At 45.7% G+C, this 20,470-nt stretch overlaps 1 protein-coding gene across 2 annotated transcripts in view; it reads right to left on the reverse strand.

The window, feature by feature from the left end:
* Positions 1–591: 591 nt before the first annotated feature.
* The window catches only part of LOC140208260 (NACHT, LRR and PYD domains-containing protein 3-like), a 40,910-nt gene continuing 21,031 nt past the window's right edge, over positions 592–20,470 (reverse strand). Inside the window, exons 2-10 of one of the 2 annotated variants that reach the window (XM_072276824.1) lie at positions 15,832–15,998; positions 9,420–9,591; positions 9,257–9,322; positions 3,189–4,944; positions 2,490–2,576; positions 2,164–2,334; positions 1,838–2,008; positions 1,516–1,683; positions 592–1,352 (exon numbers count right to left, since the gene is read on the reverse strand). In XM_072276824.1, the coding sequence (XP_072132925.1) occupies positions 1,193–1,352; positions 1,516–1,683; positions 1,838–2,008; positions 2,164–2,334; positions 2,490–2,576; positions 3,189–4,944; positions 9,257–9,322; positions 9,420–9,591; positions 15,832–15,924 (2,844 nt within the window). In that variant the 5' untranslated portion in view covers positions 15,925–15,998 and the 3' untranslated portion in view covers positions 592–1,192. Of the gene's footprint in view, positions 1,353–1,515; positions 1,684–1,837; positions 2,009–2,163; positions 2,335–2,489; positions 2,577–3,188; positions 4,945–9,256; positions 9,323–9,419; positions 9,592–15,831; positions 16,810–20,470 lie in introns of those variants that run through there. The other variant, XM_072276823.1, reaches the window with a different exon arrangement.

The raw sequence follows: 20,470 nt of genomic DNA on the forward strand, positions 1-20,470 counted from the left end.
GCCTCCCATCCCACGATCCTCTCCCTTCTCCAGCCTTGTATCCATTTTGACAAACATCTTTCCGGCTCTCAGCTCCATCCCTCCCCCTCCTGTCTTCTCCAATCATTTTGAATCTCCCCCTCCCCCTCTCAAATCTCTTCATTCAGTTAGTCCTGACGAAGGGTCTCGGCCCGAAACGTCAACCGTACCTTTTCCTATAGGTGCTGCCGGACCTGCTGAGTTCCACCAGCATTTTGTGTGTGTGGCTTGAATTTCCAGCATCTGCAGATTTCCCCGTGTTTGCATTTTCTGATCTCCTTTGTCGTTTTTTTTTCTGCGAGAGCAAGGAGAGTGCGCAGGGAGGTGGAGGTCAGGGTAGTGTAAGTATCTGGGGAATGAGGAAGCAGTGGTCAGCCTGGATGGGGATGGGGAGTGAAGAGATCCTGGGGACCAGACACTATTTTACTGACATCCCTGAGCTTGGAGCTGAGAGGCTGCTGTACCAGTGTGAGGAGCTCAGACCCATTCTTGCAGTACACCGGGTGCGGGGGGCAGCAGGAACCCCAGGTCACTGTTTCTCCTCTAGTGAGACTCGAGTCCAACACCAAGACAGGCAGTTACAGCGGTTTATTGATTTCATCAGGACAAATGTAAATTAAACAATGTGTGAGCTGCTGACGTGCGAAAATAAATAAGCTGCTCCCGATTCACTCACAGTCACACACAGTTAACTGTCCGGTGACAATGAGAGACTGGTTGAATAATCAGTCCCGTTTCTCACCGTCACTCTGCATCGGGGAACCGATGATTACAAAATCACACTTTAGGGTCGTGTCCGAGATCGCTGCAGATCCAGGGTCACTGCCGAGGTATTTGTCAATTTAACATCATTATATCAGCCAGACAGCCGAATGCACCGTCCTCAGCAAAGGGAGCAAAAGGATTCTCTCCCGGGATAATCCCACCCCGGGACACCGGTGTCCCAGACTGAGCCCCGGCCACCGGTCTCTTCCTGTCTGTGTAATTCCCCGGGGTCTCACGTGGGGGAGTCTCGAACACGCACATCCGGCGGAAGCTGTGCCGTTGGACAACAGGCGGAAATACGTCACTGAGGGACCGCTTCCGAAGTCACAGAGCGCTGAACGGGAGTCAGCTCCGTCAGAAACGTTGGGAATTAAAGCCGGCGCGCGGCCATTAAAGGTAAGGGCAGGAGTTAAAGGGGAGGGCAGGAAATCGGCCAAAATGACCCCATCCCGCGGGCGGGGATGTTCACACATTCAGATGTTCCAACAGTCACGGTCAGTCCGGGTCTGGGTTCCTGCAGAGATCTCAGTTCCTTCTCCCCAGTCTCACTGAACTCATTGTTCCCCAGCCTGAAACAGCAGGGAAATAAAGACGAAATAAACAGATTATATAACAGTGTCGGTAACAGGGGACTGGGGTTAATGTTTCAACAGCACTCGCAGACAAATATCACCAGAAAACCCGCGGATTCGCTGATATTTTATCACATTGAACATTAACACAAATACTCACCAGATCCACTCCAGACTCGGGAGGGTCAGTATGAGGCGGCGGAGAGCGGGGACAGATCGGTCTGTCAGCGAATTTAATCCCAGCTCCAGCTCCGTCAGTGATGAGTTTGTACTGAGAGCGGAGACGAGATCCTCGGCACCAGAATCTGTGAGACCGACACTGTCCAGCCTGGAGATGAGAGAGAGTGAGGGTGAAGTACACAGAGAGACAGGAGACGGTACAAATCCCCAGTGTTTATCAGTAACTCAATTACTGATCACATTATGTTCAGTGTCAGACACCCAGTGACTGTAAACACAATCTCCCACAGTCTGGTACTTACCACAGTTTCTGTATTTTACACTCCGGGTTCCTCAGAGCCGCAGACACCAGTTTCACTCCTGAATCTCCCAGTTTATTAAAACCCAGGTCCAGTTCCGTCAGTGATGGGTTTGTACTGAGAGCGGAGACGAGATCCTCGGCACCAGAGTCTTTAAGGCAAACACCGCCCAGCCTGGAGATGAGAGAGAGTGAGGGTGAAGGACACAGAGAGACAGGAGACGGTACAAATCCCCAGTGTTTATCAGTAACACAATTACTGATCACATTAATGTTCAGTGTCAGACATCCAGTGACTGTAAACACAATCTCCCACAGTCTGGTACTTACCACAGTTTCTGTATTTTACACTCCGGGTTCCTTAGAGCCGCAGACACCAGTTTCACTCCTGAATCTCCAAGTTTATTAAAACCCAGGTTCAGCTCCGTCAGTGATGGGTTTGTACTGAGAGCGCAGGCGAGATCCTCGGCACCAGAATCTGTGAGACCGACTTTGTCCAGACTGTAGGTGAGAGAGAGTGAGGGTGAGGGACACAGAGAGACAGGAGATGGTACAAATCCCCAGTATTTATAAGTAACACATTTAATGATCACAATAATGTTCAGTGTCAGACACCCAGTGACTGTAAACACAATCTCCCACAGTCTGGTACTTACCCCAGTGTCTGTATTTTACAGTCCAGGTTCCTCAGAGCCGCAGACACCATTTTCACTCCTGAATCTCCCAGTTTATTCTCCCCAAGTCTAAGCACAAACAGACAAATTGATGAACAAAGTGATTCAAACGGCGGATATTTCCACAGATTGTACGGGAGGGGTGTGTCTGAACTGAGGCCCACAATCGGGAGTGGAGATGCGCCCATGGGTTCTGGGTATCTGGTAGTCAGCACAGTCACACAGGTGGACTGATGGTGATAGTCACACACGGGGAAGGGCAGGGGAGGACAATCTCACAATGGTATTTATTTCCTTCTCACTGGGACAGTCTGCTGACGGTCTCTTGTCCCTCACTGGGAAGGGGGTGTGAATCTCTGACCCACCTGCTGCAGTCAGTGTTGGTAACAGTGAGAAGGAACATTGTCAATGGACGTGTCACAGGCAGCGAGAAACACGGCCATTCCTGTGATTTACTACCATTAAACCAATGGCCGTTGTTCACTGATCTGATGAAGTCTCCAACATCCCTTCACAAGGAACCACAGAACCCTCCTGTCCTTGGGGAATTACTGACTGATCCCCGGGCATTTGTCACAATTCATCACAATCTGATTTTGCTAGTTTTAACCAAATCCCTTAACATTGAAGCAACACAATGGAATATTTTCACAGCTCACAGTGAAAGATAAATCAAGTTACCTCAACTCCTGGCACTTGTGCAGCCCGGGTCCCAGCCGCTGGATTCCTTCACACTGAATGTGGCAGTTCTCCAGGTCGAGCTGTTTTATTGTATCACAGAGTCCGATGGCATGAGACAGGACCGCGCAGTCAATCGGGGTCAGTGTCATTCCACTGAATGAAAGTGTTTCCACAGATCCCAGTGCGGCCTGAGCCAGTCCACGATTCTGAGACTCAAACAGGTAGTGCAATGTGTTCAGGAGGCTCCTTTTACCAGCTTCACTCCTTGTGTTTCCACTCTGGCGTTTAACCTCCTCCTTCACCCAGTCAATCACCCGGCAGGTTGTTTGATGAGGAAATGGACCCAGAAACTCCTCCAGGCCACGAGTTGTAATTGGAGAGGAGAGACCAGCAACAAAACGGAGAAATACCCCAAATCGCCCATCTGTCGTGTTGTGGGCTTCAGTGAGGAATTTCAGGATATCCCCGGGATGTGGATTCAGGAATTGTGCGACTGCAGCTACAAACTCTTGGATGGTGAGGTGTGGGAATGTGTACACCACGCTCTGGGCAGAATCCTCTCTCTCCAAAAGCTCCATCAGGAACCCGGACAGGAACTGGGAAGGCTGCAGATTGTAGTTGATTAAATCTCCATCTGTAAACACAATCTTCTTCGCGGACACTCCTCTGAAGGCCATCTGACCAACCCTGAGTAACACATCACGGGGGTTCCCAATCTCACGGCCGTGGTTTTTCAGGATGTTGTAAATATAGTAGGAGTACAGTTGGGTGATGGTCTTGGGAACTCGCTGCGGGTCCCTGACTCTTTGTGTGAAGAAGGGGCCCAGTGCCAGAGCGAGGATCCAGCAGTAGGAGGGGTTGTAGCTCATGGTGTACAGGATCTCGTTCTCCTTCACGTGTTTGAAAACAGCTTCTGCCACCGTCTGATCTTCAAAATGCCTGAAGAAATATTCCTTCCGTTCCTCACCAACAAATCCCAGGATTTCAGCCCGGACACCGATGTCTGCCTTTTCCAATAAATGTAACGCAGTGGGGCGAGTGGTCACCAGCACTGAACACCCTGGGAGCAGCTTGCCCTGGATTAAACTGTACACAATGTCAGACACCTCACACCACCACTCGGGATCTGGGCACTGGTGCTTGGGTTCTGTATCTCTCTGACCGTCAGCAAAGTCGACGTTGTGTTTGAATTCATCCAATCCATCGAATATAAACAGTAATCCCTCCCGGTTCTTCCAGACCTCTCTCAGGGAATTCCCAAAGTAAGGATACTGATCCAGAATCAGTTCCTTCAGGTTTATTCTGCAGTTAATGGAGTTTAAATCTCGGAATTTGAAACTGAAGACAAACTGGAATTGTTGGTATATTTTCCCCGTGGCCCAGTCATAAACAATCTTTTGTACCATTGTTGTTTTCCCGATTCCCGGGACTCCGGCCACTGCTGCGGACATGCCTGTTTTGTTTCCAAAGACAGATCTTTTAAATTTTTGCAGAAAACTCCTCGTAAATAATTGATCAGTGCGGATTTTTTCCAGCTGTCCGCGGAGATGTTTTTCTCTCCACTCCTCGTGGTCTCTGCCTCTTGCCAGCAGCTCATGTTCCACCAGTCTCCGATCTCGAACAGTAGAAATGACCGTGAGCTCAGCGTATCGATCAACCAGCTGGAAAACCTTCACCTTCTCCCTCATCAGGATCGTGTTCACTCTCAGTGTTTCAGTTTGTGCCCGCAGAGTCTCCTTGTGTTTCTGCTGAACATCTTTGGATGGACAGAAATAGGTTGTCAATGCCCAATCTGATGAACATGGAGCACACAACAGTTTTTCTTCAATAAAAATAAAAAAAACTTGTTAAAGGCATTGTTTGGGTAAAATTGGGAGGTCAGAGCTAAGAGTGTCTGAGAATGAACGATGGCCCAGAAACATTTCTGATCTGATTCAGTTTCACTGTGAAAGGCTCCCCTCTCCCCTCTGTTCGTAGTTTGCAGATTCCCCGGTGTTCCAGCGAGCACCAAGTGCACACATGATTCTGGAGAGGAGAGTGTTGTGTGGAGCGGCTGGTTTCACCGCTTTCACTGCTCAGCTGCTGCTGAACTGGGCAACACTGCAGACGGTAACAGTGGGGGGAGGGGGGCATCTACTTGCTCTACTGACTTTTACCTTTCTCACAATGGACCCCATGTTCTTGACAGTCCTTTAGGATTACGCTGTCAGTACTGAGCCACAGAAAAGGAACACTATTTCTGTTTCCTTCTCCAGGCTGTACCAGTCTCAATGTAACACACCCCGCACTAGTCTACTGTCTCTTATTCTCTGAGGAGCTGGTACATGACCTCAGGCAATTCCCCGATGATGTGCGGAAGAGCAGGAAGCTGAAGAGGATGGCAGCGATAATAGGGAACTCTATAGTCAGGGGGACAGGGAGGCGATTCTGTGGACAGAAAATGGAAACACCGATGGTCTTCGCCTCTCAGGTGCCTTTGTCCGAAATGTTTCTGGACGCGTCCACAATATCCTGAGAAAGGATGTTGAGCAGCCAGAGGTCGGGGCAAACGTTCATACCGACGACATAGGAAGAGAAAAGGGAGGAGGTCTGGAAAACAGAACATAGGGAGTTAGGTAAAAAGCTGAGAAGCAGGACCTCAAATGTAGTCATCTCAGGATTGCTGCCTGTGCCACCTGACAGTGGAAATAAGAGTAGAATGAGGTGGCAGAGAAATTGTGGTTGAAGATTTGGAGCAGGGGGCAGTGATTCAGATTTCTGGATAATTGGGACCACTTCTGGGGCAGGTAAGACCTGTAGAAAAGGGATGGGCTGCACGTGAATCCGATGAGGACCAATATTCTTACGGGCAGATTTACTGGAGCTGTTGGGAGTGTTTTAAGCTAAAATGTCAGGGGGATTGGAACTCGGACGATAGAGTTGTGGATGAACCAGCAGGTTTACAAGTAGACGATGGGTGTAACATGAATGTAAGGAAGGACAAGCCAATGACTGGGTTCAAATCTGGACAGAGCAAAGTGTTCAATTGGACCACATAGACTAAATTCAAAAGGACGCAGATGCAGGTCTGAACGCATTGTACTTAAATGCGCACAGCGTTCGGAATAGGCTGGACGAACGCTTGGCGCAATTAGAGATTGGTCGGTATGATGTTGCGGGCATCACTGAGTCGTGGCTGAAAGAAGACCACAGTTGGGAGCTTAACGGTACAGGATGTACGTCTTGTCGAAAGGACAGGCAGGAAGGCATAGGCGGTGGTATTGTAGCTGTGTTGGTTCGAGATAGAATCACATCTTTAGAAAAGTGATGGCATAGGGTCAGAGAATGTTGAATCTTTGTGGGTGGACATAAGAATCCGCAACGGTTAAAAAAAAAAGATTTATGGGAATCCTTTATTGCCCTGCAAATAGTAGCGAAGGTGTGGGGTTGAGATTGCAAAGGGAGCTGGAAAAGGCATGTAATAAATGTGATGACGCAATTGTAATGGGGGACTTCAATATGCTCGCGGAATAAGAAAATCAAACAAACTTCAGGAGTTGGATCGCAAGAGAGGGACTTTACTGAATTCCGATGAGTTAGCGTTTTAGAGCAGTTTGTGCTTAGCAATACTCAGGGAAGGGCTATCTTTGATTGGGTGTTGTGCAATAACCCTGATCCTATGAGGGAGCTTAATGTAAAAGAACCCTTAAGAGGTAGTGATCATCATTTGAATGAATGAATGAATTGATTCTGCAGTTTGAGAGGGAGAAGCATAACTTACAGTATCAGTATCGCAATGGAATAAAGGGAATTACAGAGGCACGAGAGAGAAGCTTACCCAGGTAGATTGGAGAAGGATACCAGTGGAGATGACGGCAGAGCTGAGATGGCTGAAGCTTCCGGGAACAGGTCACAAGTTGCAGGATAGATATGGGCTACGGAGGCAGAAGTTCTCAAGTGGCACGTATAGGCCACCATAGTTGACAAAGGAATTTAAAGACTACATAAAAGCCAAGGAAAGGGCATACAAGACAACAAACGTGAGGGAAAGTTGGATGAATAGAAAACTTTTAAAATCCAACAAAAGGCAACTAAAAAAGCTATAAGAAGGGGAAAGATGAAATATGAGGGCAGAAAAGCCAATAATATAAAGCAGGATAATAAACACTAAACACTTTTTTCAGTTATATAAACAGTAAGAAGGAAGTGAGAGTTGATACTGGAACACTGGAAAATGATGTTGGTGACATAGTAATGGTGGACAAACAAATGGCAGAATAACTTAATGTGTACTTTACATATATCTTCACTGTGCAAGACGCTAGCAGCGTGAAGTGGTCTGCGAGTGACAGGCAGTAGGAGTGAGTGCCATTCTATTACAAATTAAAAAGTTCTCGCATACTGAAAGCTCTTAAGGTGCAAAGTCACCTGTGCCAGATGGACTACATCCTACAGTCATGAGAGAGGATGCTGAAGAGTTGACGGATGCATTGGTCATGAACTTTGAAGAATCACTTGATTCGGGCATGGTCCTGGAGGACTGGAAGATTGCAATTGTACCTCTACTCTTTAAGAAGGGAAGAGGGCAAAAGAAAGAAAATTATAGGCCAGTTAGCCAAACCTCGGTGATTGGGAAAGAGTTGGAGTCTCCTATTAAGGTTGAGATTTCAAGGTACTTGGAGACTAATGACAAAGTAAGTTAGCGTGGGTTTTGTTAGAATTCATTGAGGAAGTCAGAAGTAGGGTGGACAAAGGAGTCAGTGGATGGCATTTACTTGGATTTTCAGAAGGCATTTGATAGGGTGCCGCACATGAGTCTGCTTAACCGGATAAAAATCTATGGTGTCACAGGAAAGATACTGGCATGTGTCGCGGAATTACTGACAGGCAGCGAGTGGGAATAAAAGGGGCCTTTTCTGGTCGGCTGCCAGTGACTGGTGCTGTTCCGCAGGGATCAGTATTGGGACCACTGGCTTTCAGATTGTTTGTCAATGATGTAGACGATGGAATGAAAGTTTGAGGATGATACAGAGATAGGTGCAGGGGTAGGTAGTGCGATTGCAACAGGACTGAGACAAATTGGAAGAATGGGCAAAAAGTGGCAGATGGAATAGAGTGTTGTAAATGTTCGATGATGCATCTAATATAAATGCTGAGCCTTTACAAGACGGTATTCAGGCCGCAGTTGGAGTATTGTCAACAGTTTTGTGCCTCATACCTCTGAAAAGATGTGTTGTCATTAGAGAGGGTCCAGAGGAGATTCAAGAGGATGATTCTGGGAATGAAGGGGTTAACATATGAGGTGTGTTTTGGCAACTTTGGGCCTATACTCACTGGAATTTTGCGGAATACGAGGGAATGTGTTTGAAACCTACCAAATGTTGAAAGGACCAGACAGGGTGGATATCCAGAACTAGAGGGCACAGCCTCAAAATTGAGGGGCGATGCTTTAAAACAGGTAAGGAGGATTTCGTTTTAGCTAGAGAGTACTGAATCTGTGGAATGCTCTGTCACAGACTGCAGTGGAGGCCGAGTCCATGGGTATATTTAAGGCAGAAGTTCCAAATCGGTCAGGGCATCAAAGGATATGGCGAGAGGGCAGGTGTATGGGGCTGACTGGGATCTGGGATTAGCCATGATGGAATGGCGGAGCAGACTGATGGGCTGAATGGCCTAATTCTGCTGCTACGTCTTGTGGGCTTTGGAGGAATAACAACAACTCTCGGCTTCGCTTTGGATCGGAGGTATGAGATTTCCCTTGCTGAAGTTGGATGTTCCAATGGGAATGGTTTGCCTTCAGTTTTGTCAGATCCCAGGATATTCGGCCCTACAGAAAGGGGAACGCCGTGGTTTCATCTCTGACTGACTGGAATGTCTGTTTATCAAACTCGTAGAGGCCTCTGGGTGCACAGCCTGAGACCCGGAAGGTGTCGGGTGTTGTGACAAATGAAAATCGCTTTCTGTCCTTCAGCCACAGCAACAAAAACCTGTCTTCCCGACTCTGGCAGTCTCTAAACCGGCCTCTAAATACAGGTATTCAGACTGTCAGAGTGAAATAAAGACTTTGAGATTTCCGTTCCATCTCTTACCCTTCAGATGCACCGGCACTTCAGATACACCCCGCTCAGTGTCCATGTAGGCGAACTGGCTGTCACCTGTTCAACAGATTAACCTGCATGAAGTCTGTTCTGTGTAATACTGTAAATTCATCAGCATTTACATCTGTAACACACAGTGTATTGTTCACCGTACCACGTTCCCGTATTTCATTCAATATTCTGCTCAGCTTCGGTAAATGGTGGTGTAGTTTCACAAAGGATTCCCACATCACCCTCCGGGCCCCTGAGCCCTTCTCCATCACCAGGTCCAGAAGGAGTTTGGAAGCGCCCGCTCGGTTTCCCTTCTCCGCCAACTCAGTCACGCTCTGTAATGAACAATGGGGAATATATTGAGGAGCGGAGGGATGGGTACAAATCTACGCCGAACATGGACTGACCCAGCACATTCTGCTCGCCACAGATCAGTAACAGCCACTGAAGTGTTCATAGTGGGGGAAAGAATTTAAAAGAAGTGAGCGGGGTCAGTCATGTCCTTCTCAACGCCACAGATTGTCGGGAAACATCCGCTTGGCAAGTTTTAAGTGGAGTAGACACAGTGTGAGTGAGCCAGGGATAGAGTGGGGAGTTGAGGCTTTGTGTCAGAGAAGGTTCAGTGAGGCGAGGTGGAGGCTTTAGGTAGATTTTGGATAGTATTTTCCCTTCCTTTTCATGGTTAGAACAGTGAGAATACCAGGCAGGATAGTGGAATGCTCTTCATACTGCATGTAGCAAGGCAGGGAGACCGCCAGTGTCCCAGATAACTACACCTTCAGGAATTGCATCCAGCTGCAGCTTCTTACAGACTGTGATCAGGAATTGGAACTGGAGCTGGTTGAACCCAGGATCATTCAAGAGGATGAGAGGTTGACTGACAGGCTATACAGGGATGGAGCTATACCTAAGGCGCAGGACACAGGTAACTGAGAGGCAGCCACTGCAGGAAACTCCTCTGTAACAGGTATACAGATTTCTGTTTCGGGGTATGACCTAGCAGAGGAAAGCCACGGTCACTAAGCCTCTGATACCGAGTTTGGTTTTGTGACTCAGAACGAGTGAGAAGCGTGAGCTGAACTAACAGGGGGAATTCCGCGGTTAGGAAAACAGACTGGAGATTCTGTTGACGAGAACAATATTTCTGGATGGTGTGTCAGGGATATCTCGGTTCGAGTCTGAAACTTTCTTAAGGGCAGTGTGAGCAGCCAGAGGTCATGGTCCACGTTGGTACCAATGACAAGAGTAGTAAGTGTGATGAGGTCCTGCAAAGTGAGTTCATGGAGTTAGATGCTAAAATGAAGTGCAGGAACTCCAGGGTTGTGTTCTTAAGATTGCTACCCGTGCCCCATGCTGGGGAGGACTGAAATAGGACGATAATACAGTTTAACGTCTGGCTGATGAGATGGTGCATGACCGAGGGCTTCAGATGTTTGGATGTTTGGGCTCTCTTCCAAGGAAGTTGTGGCCTGGACACCTGTGATCGTTTTACACCCGAACTGGAGGCGGACTGATACCCCTGTGGGAAGGGTTGTTAGCGCTGCATGGGGAGGGGGAGGTGTTAAACTTGAGTTGCAGGGGGTGAGGAACCAGCATGGATGGTGGAGTGGTTGTGTGGGAAAGATGTTGTTAAGCCAACATACAAAGTCGGGAAACTAAAGGATGAGAATCGTTTTTCCCAAAATACGTATTATTTCAATGCAAGGAGTACTGTATGAAAGACAGATCAGCCTAGCATGAGGATCAGCACATTGAATTACAGCATTGTAACCATTATTGTGATTTGGTTGGAGGAGGCGCAGGATTAACAGCTCAGCATTCCAGTGTTCCGTTGCATTAGACATGATTCGATAGAGTGGGAGGGATTACAGAGGGACGGGTGGCATAACTAGTCAGAGAAAATGTCACTGCATTGCTCAGACAGGACAAACTGGATAGCTGGTCCAATGAGACTACATAGGTGAAACTACGGAATAAGAAAGGGATGACCATGTTAGTTGGATTATATTATAGAGCACCCAATAATCAATGGGGTTTAGGAGAACAAACGTGCAGGGAGATCACAGAAACAAGAAACATAAGATTCTGATGGTAGACAATTGACTTTCCATTTATTGACTGACTCACTGGGTTAAAGGGCTGGATGGGATAGTGCAGGTCAAACGTGTCCAGGGAAGTTTCTGTAATCAATATACTCAGGTCACAACTGGAGAGAGCGCATTCTGGAATTACTATTAGGGAACAAGACAGGGCAAGCGGCAGAGGTGTGTGCAGGAGAACACTTTGGATCTGGTGATCATAATGCCATTAGTTTAAATATCATTATGCAAAAGGATAGGTCTGGTCCTCGGGTTAAGATTCTAATTTGGAGAAAGGCCAATTTTAATGGTACCAGAAAGGATCTGATGAAAGTGGATTGGGACTGGTTGTCTTCTGGTACAGATGTGCTTGGTAAGTGTGAACCCTCCAAAACTGATATTTTGAGAGTACAGAGTTCAAATGCATAAATGACCACAAGTACAGAGTTTGAAAGTTCCTGACAGAATAAAAGGCAGGGGTACCTTCGTTTAGAGAACATTGTTTTTTTAGAGATATCAAGGCCCTGAGCACATCACAAGTATAGGCTCGAAGGATCAAATGAGGTACTTGATGAGTACAAGAAATGCAAGAGTTACTAAAGTAGGAAATCAAGAGGGTGAAAGTACGGCATGAGTTTGCTCTAGCAGACAAGGGAAAACAGATCCCCAAATCCTTCATGAAATATATTTGGAACAAAAATATACCAACGGACTAAATTGGTCCTCTTGAAGTTCAGAGTGGGCATTTGTGCATGAAGCCGAAGTAGGTGGGGGAGATTTAAAATTGATTTTTTGCAATTATATTTACTCAGGAGACATACCAGCGTCTTTAGAGTGAGGCAAAACAGCAGTGAGATCATGGACTCTATACAGATTACAGAGGAGGAGGTGGTTTCTGTCTTGAGTCAGATTAGGGGGGGTAAATCCCTAAGGTTTTCCTTCGTAATTGTCTGAGGTGAGTGCAGAGATTGCAGGTGCTCCAGTAAAGATATTTAGAACGTCAGATGTGGAAGTATTGGAGGGTAGATAATGTTGTTCTGGTGTTTGAAAAGGCTGTAAGAAAAAGCCAGGGAATTACAGGTTGATGAGCCTAACACTAGTGATGGTAAAGTTATTGGCAGGTATTCTGAAGGACTGGATATGAGTATTTGGATGGACAAGGATTCATTAGGGATAGTCAACACTGATTTGTACCTGGTATATCCTGTCTAACCAGTCTTATAGTTTCTCGATGACGTTACCAAACGAGTAATGAAGGCAAGTGAGTGTATGTTGTATACATGGACTTCAGCGAGGCCTTTGACAAGGTCCTTCATGGCAGCCTGGTCAATAAGATTAAATTGCTTGGCATTCATGACATGGTAGTAAGTTAGTTTAGATATTGGATTCGTGTAGAAATTTGCTTGACTTACTGGCGGTCTTAGACCAGTGGTGTGCTTCAGGGATCTGTACTGGACCTGGTGTTGTATGTCATATACTGTATATAAATGCTCTGGATGACAATGTGGTACACAGAGTCAGCAAATCTGTGGATGACATCAACGTATTAATGGCGAGGAAGTTTATCAGAGCTTGCAGCGGGACCTGGAACAGCTGGAAAGAAGTGGAATGGAGTTCGGCGGATAGAATTTAATGAAGACAAGTGTGAAGTGTGCACTATTTGAGGCCAAGCCACGATAACATTAAGACATTGACTGGTTGGGCATTGAGCGGTGCGGTAAAAACAAGGTATCAGGGAATACCGATCCAAAATTTCTTAAAAGTTTTGTCAAAGGTAGATGTCCTGCTAAAAACTTTAGAATATGGGATTTCATAAATCAAAGTATTGAAGACAGAAGTTGGAATACTATGTCAAATTTGATCTTGCAGGGACTAATTGGGAGCAATGGGAGCACCTACCTCTCGGAACGATATCAATGTGATTGAACGAGTGCAGAAAAACAATACAAGGTTTTGTCAGGACTTGAGGGCCTGAGATATAGGGAAAGTTTGAATAGGTTAGGACTGTCATAGAGTGTAGGAGGACCAGAAGAGATGTGATAGAGGGAAAAAAGTTTATAAATTGTACAGATAAAGTAGATGCAAACAGGCATCTGTTACTGAGGTTGGGTGAGACCGGAATTAGAGGTCATGGATCAAGGAGGAAAGATGAAAGAAAATTTGAGGGAGAACTTCTTCCTCTGAAGCTGGTGAGAGTCCGGAACGAGCTGCCGTCGGAAGTGGTATATTTGCATTCGATTTGAACATTTAAAAACAAGTTGGATAAGTACATGAATGAGAGGGGTATGGATGTATCTAGTCGGTGTGCAGATCAATGCGACTTGACATATAATAGGTCAGTGTGGACTTGATGGGCCGAAGAGCCTGTTGTTGTACTGTAGAGTTCGATGACTATGGCTAAGTCAAACTATGACAAGCTGTCTCATGTGGAATGTTAGGGATAGGAATAACGTGTGGCTCTTCACTAAAATTCAGTCTGGTAAGCATATAACCATATAACAATTACAGCAAGGAAACAGGTCATCTCGTACCTTCTAGTCCGTGCCGAACTCTTACTCTCACCTAGTCCCACCGACCTGCACTCAGTCCATTATCCTCCATTCTTTTCCTCTCCGAATAGCTATCCAATTTAACTTTAAATGACAACCACTTCTGCTGGAAGCTCGTTCCACACAGCTACCACTCTCTGAGTAAAGAAGTTCCCCCTCCTGTTACTCCTAAACTTTTGCCCTTTAACTCTCAACTCATGTCCTCTTGTTTGACTCTCCTCCACTCTCAATGGAAAAAAAGCCTATCCACGTCAACTCTATCTATCGCCCTCATAATTTTAAATACCTCTATCACGTCCCCCCTCAACCTTCTACGCTCCAAAAAATAAAGACCCAACTTGTTCAACCTTTCTCTGTAACCTAGGAGATGAAACCCAGGCAACATTCTAGTACTCTTTCAATTTTGTTGAGATAATTCGGTGACCAGAACTGTACACAATACTCCAAATTTGGCCTTACCAATGCCTTGTACAATTTCAACATTACATCCCGACTCCTATACTCAATGGTCTGATTTACAAAGGCCAGCATACCAAAAGTTTTCTTCACCACCCTATCAACATGAGATTCCAACTTCAGGAAACTATGCACCATTATTCATAGATCCCTCTGTTCTACTGCATTCTTCAATGCCCTATCATTTACCATGTATGTCCTATTTTGATTAGTCCTACCAAAATGTAGCACCTCACATTTATCAGCATTAAACTCCATCTGCCAGCTTTCAGCCCACTCTTCTAACTGGCCCAAATCTCTCTGCAAGCTTTGAAAACCTACTTCATTATCTACTGCTCCACCAATCTTAGTATCATCTGCATACTTACTGATCCAATTTACCACCCCATCATCCAGATCATTAATATATATGACAAACAACATTGGGCCTAGTACAGGTCCCTGAGGCACACCACTGGACACCGGCCTCCAATCTGACAAATAGCTATCCACCACTGCTCTCTGGCATCTCCCATCTAGCCACTGCTGAATCTATTTTACTACTTAGATATTAATACCTGCCGATTGAACCTTCCTAACTAACCTTCCGTGTGGAACTTTGTCAAAGGCCTAACTGAAGTCCATATAGACAATATCCACCGCTTTACCCCATCAACTTTCCTAGCAACCTCTTCAAAAAATTCAGTAAGATTTGTCAAACATGACCTTCCACGCACAAATCCATGTTGACTGCCCCTAATCATACCCTGTCTATCCAGATAATTATATATACGAAGCTATAGGTGAATGCGCCCCAGTAACACGAGGACCATTAGAAAGGAGTTTCTTGGTAATTCCGTGTTAGCTGCAGTTCTTGGACTATTTTCAATCGTATTATTTTGCAGTTCCCAGTGTTAACAGTATATGCTGTAGCAATTAGAGACTCCAAATGGAACAGTGACAAGAAACAGAAGGTAACTGAACCATAAGGCATGTTGGGATATTGATCGAAAGCAAGAGCGTCAGTTGTTGAAAAGAGAGACGATATTCAGCACTGCCTGTTCAATTGACGATGGGGTTGAAGGTTGACTCGAGAATGATCTGAGAAATAAATCAGTATATATTAGATTTGTGGGAAGCCCGCGGGTAATGAAAATATTCTGGTGAATGGCCATTAAGGTCGAGCATTGGGAACATGATGTGATGTCAGACTGAATGGTGTAAAGTGGTTCTCTGTCTACTTGCAATGTCCGTCAAGTATCACAGCACTAAAATCAGCTCTCAATCATTGTCTGTATCCTAACCTGTCTAAAAGTGAATGTGTTCAGAAAATTGGACAGAGGCTTATATTGGTAAATGAAGGTTCAGTGTTTCTGAAAACCAAAATTCTTTTCCTGATGCTCACCACAAGCATTGCAGGATTTTAATATCCCAGAGGTGCCGTTGCGCCCGTTCTGTCGGTCCGTGATTGATTCAGTAGAATCTACAGTTAGTCTATATCCCTCCCACTTACGTGATAGTCTCGCCCGGTGAAGTGATCCTCGGCCATTAACATGAAGCCGACTCCCTCCACACCCTCCTCAATCGCCTGCTCCAGTCGCTCCATGTAGAATCTCGTCAACAGGAACAGTTGGTGATCCTCACAATTTGACAGGAAGGCGGAGATTGCGGAGTTCAGATCTGTAGTCAGTCACAGAGCATAAAATAGTAGAGTGTACCATGTGTATGCGGACACGATGCCAATTTAAACCAATCCCATCTTCAGGAACATGGTCAATATCCCTCCGTTCCCGGCCTACTCATGAGTTCAAACGCCTCTCAGATGCTGCTGAGTATCTGTTTCCAGTCCCTCCCTCGGCAGCTCATTCCAGACACCGATCACTCTCTGTGGAAAACATGCGTCCTAAATCTCCTTTAAACTTTACCCCCTCACCTTAAACCTATTCACTCCAGTGCTTGATATTTGCACTGAGTCACAGACTATCGAAGTGTGCTGTGCCTCTCGTAAATTTATGAAATTCTCTGAGATAAGGCCTCAGACTCCGACACTCCAAAAAAGCAATCCAGGTTTGTTCGACCCCTCCTGGCAGCCAATATCCTGTAATCTGGGTAACTGATTATATTCTGTAATCGTGATGAAACTCGTCTGCACCCTCGCCAGACCCTCCACATTATTCTCATGATATGGCTACCATATTTGTGCACATTACCGAGACTGTCTCTTAACCAAAGTTTATCCAGTTACAGAACAACTTTAAAAAATACATACTCACACCTCAACCCGTCCTTAGCACGCTGCCAGTTATGTTGTCACTTTCAGGAAGCTATGCACATCCATCACAAGACCGGTCCATACATCAGCCTTCCTAATCGCCCCAGCATTCACTGCACACTTCGTTCGGGAACTTGACCTCCCAAGGTTCAAATCCTCGCATTTGCCCGAACTATCTGTACTTGGTGTCTCTCCGTTCATATTTCTAATTGGATGCTGAACATTTTGACAACAGTCTCAATTTACACAACTCCGCCGAGTCTGTAAATCAACGAATCAGTCCGCCTATGTGTTTCTATATATAGAATTATTTTGAGTAATAAGTTACTTACATCACATATGACGCATAGCGAGCCAGTGATCCTTGCGGAGACTACTGGTCACAGACCTTCGCCCAGAAGAATGCTCCTCCAGTCCTTCTCTATTTTATGTGTCCAAGACAACACTGAACTCAATGTACAAAGTCTCCGCTGAAGATTCCTCAACCCAGAACGTCTATTGTTCATTTCCCTCTATAGGTGCTGCCTGACCTGTGAGCTCCTCCATCATTGCGTGCGTTGCCCTCTCTACTTACCCTCTTGATTTACTTTAACCTTATTCACCAAGGACATTCATTGCCTCGGTAGCCTCTCCCAGATTCCCTGTTTAAAATTTCTCCTGTTCATTGCCCCCCGCACCCAGCCTGTTCTCCCACAATATAACATTCTTTAACTCGACAACAGAAAACAGACACCGGGAAACTTCCCTCATCTCCTTTGAGCAACAACCTGAAAATCCGGGAAGAATTCAGCATTGCCCTTCCTAAAGAAACATCTGTTTCTCTCACCGGCTGTCTGCTGCCTGGACTGTTACATTGCCCGCTGTTGTATTCCTCTCTGAGTTTCACCCACACCGACTGTATTTTCAGGAGCTCCTTCCCCTTCACTCAGGTGAAGATTTGCACAGAGTGATTCCCCACGCTGGGCCTGGTGAATTGTTCCAGTGCTCAAGGTCGCTTTACCAGTAGGATCAATGATGACAGTTTTTCTGCGCCCATTTAGCGCCTACGTTTATTCCTCTGAACTATTGATCATTTGACTACGCGTGTACCATGATGACAGAGTTTTAATGAGAAAGAGTCCAGTGAACATACCTGTGTACATTCTGACTCTGACTGAGTTGGTTGATTGTCGGCTGCTTGTCCGCCGTCCGGGTGGAAGAAAGCACCACCTGCTGGCGATGATCTGAATTACACAAATAAAACAGAGTGAGTCGCTGCTCAGTCTCCTACATTCCAGGGAGTAAAGTCATAGAGTGGCCATCCTCCCTCCAGCACTGAGGACTGGGACAGCACACTCGCAAGTCTTCTCTGTACTCTTTCCACTTTAACCAAGCCTTTTCAAACATATAGCGGCTAGAACTATACTTCATACTGCAAACACAGTCTCACCAATGAATTATACAACGGCCCCATAGTGGTAACACAAGTCGTTACAGTTCGAACGACCCAGTTGCAATTCCCGCCGTTGCCAATCAGAGTTTGCAGGTTCTCGCCGTGATCGCATGGGTTTCCTCCAGGTGATCCGGCTACCCCAACCCCCAACCGTCTTAATGGTTAGTTGGTCATTGTAAATTGCCCTGTAACAAGACTAGGATCAAATTGGGGGACTAAATGAGCAGCGTGTCTCACTGTATCTCAATACACAAAATAAATTAAATAATGTCCTAACTCCTGCACTCAGCACCCTAACTGTTGAAGGACGGCGTGGTAAACATCTCTTCACCACCCCGTGTCACCGCCTTGAGCGAACTGTGCACTTAGACTCCTCGGTCCCTCTGTCCTACGACAATCTCAGACCATTAGCTGCAATATTGCAATATTCAGAATGAAACTGAAGAGTGCCAGGAAAACCAACGTACCAGCAAAGTTTGATGGTGATAGCATCCCTCAAAAATAAGCAGTGGAGGTGAAGAACAGATTCATGGATTAAAGCCGGTAGAGGGAAAACCAGAAGAGCTATGGAGAGAAGCAAGGAGCATTTCACAAGAGGTGCCAACAAAAAGTATTGCAAACAAAAAAAAGATCAGGAAAGCAAAATAGATTCCTGTGGAAGCTGAGCAGCGAAAAGAAGAGAAGTGAAGGACAATGGAGATTGAAACAAACACCTCCAAATAAACACAACGTTCAATAAGATAGAAAGGAGAAGTAAGGAAACATACTTAAAGGAGCAATGCAAAGAAGCTGAAGAATCCAACAGAATTGGAAAAAGAAAAACAAGAGATCTATTCAAGACGATTAGAGAAATCAAAGGAACATTTCATGCAAAAATAACTATAGTAAAAGACAAAGAAGCCCTTACAGCAGAAGACATCAAAAAGAGATGGCAGAAATATACTGAAGAATTGTACAGGAAATATCCCAACAGGAAGACACCTGCCGTGACTCCCTCGACGATATAGGGCCGGACATTCTGGAAAGTGAAGTCGAATGGGCGATAGAAAACGTTGCTAATAATAAGGCTACAGGATGTGACAGGAGTCCAGTTGAATTGTTTAAAACTTTCAAAGGTGATGATGTAAAAGTGTTGCATGCAATTTGCCAGCAGATCTGGAAAACCTAGCAGTGGCCTTTAGACTGTAAAAAAGAAAACGGTTTATATCCCAATTCCCAAGGACCAGCAGGCTCCGGGACAGCTTCTTCTACCAGGCCATCAGACTAATTAATTCACGCTGATTTGAGTATACTCTATATTGTATGGACTGTTCAATTTACTACAAATTATTATAAATTAATTTGATTGCACGTTGCACATTTCGACCGAGACATAATGTAAAGATTTTTAATCCTCAAGTATGTGAAGGATGTAAGAAATCAATTCTATTTAGTTCAATTCAATTCAAACTTGCTAATCGTGCCATACATACAAATCAATGGCATGAATAATGAATTTTAGAGGTCTCTACACTGACACACACATCCCACTCGTCACAGGCCTCCATTCGCTAAAACCAGCTTCAATCATCTCCCTCTGCTTCCTGTTCTCGAGCCCAGTGTGAATCCACCTCGCCAGCTCCCCGTGAATCCAACGTGACCGAACCTTCCAGATCAGCTGCCATGTGGGATCTTGCTACGGACTTTACCAAAGTTCAGAAGAACAACATCACTGGCCTAATTCACCAAACTCCCTAGTTAACTCTTAAATAATCTCCAAAAATACTTGACAGATATGTTGTCCTGTTGGGCAGTGGAGACGGTGATTTCCCCATAACCCATGTCCAACCGCCCGAGACTTCAGGTTCACTGCAGACTGAGAAAATTCCGATCCCGGCTGTCGAATTACCAACCTGGACTGAAGCCCGTATACTGCCAGTTCCATATCATCAGAGTCACCAGCCCAATATTATCACCCATACAAAGACGCTTTGATGCCGGTGATTTGCCGTGGTGTTCCTGCCATTTCCGATTCACAAACTAAGGTGGAACTGGAACCTCATGACCCTCTGCCGGGGCCGGGGCTCCGGCTGGTTCCCCGGTCTGTATGGAGGATGCGGATACACTTCAACCTGTCCCCAGCAGCTAAACCAAACACATTTGATTACAATCTTCTTGCTGTGTGGGATCTCGCCCGGCATAGCTGGCTGCCATGTTTCCTGCAGTGTAGCAGGAATAAAATGTAAAATTATAAAGTAGAAAATGCTGGGAACTCAGTAGATCAGACTACATCTCTGAAAGGACAAATGGTGGGAGACCCAGTTTCAGAAATGAGACTGTGCAAGGTGCTGCCGATCTGCTGAGCGTTTCCAGTATTTTCTCCTCCTTACTTTAAATTTCCTGCAACTGTAGTATTCTCTCCCTCTTCATTTTAATGCACAGATAGTAACTGATTGTAAAATATCAGCA

The sequence above is a fragment of the Mobula birostris genome, chromosome 13, assembly GCF_030028105.1.
Source record: "Mobula birostris isolate sMobBir1 chromosome 13, sMobBir1.hap1, whole genome shotgun sequence".
In the NCBI taxonomy this organism is placed as follows: domain Eukaryota; kingdom Metazoa; phylum Chordata; class Chondrichthyes; order Myliobatiformes; family Myliobatidae; genus Mobula; species Mobula birostris.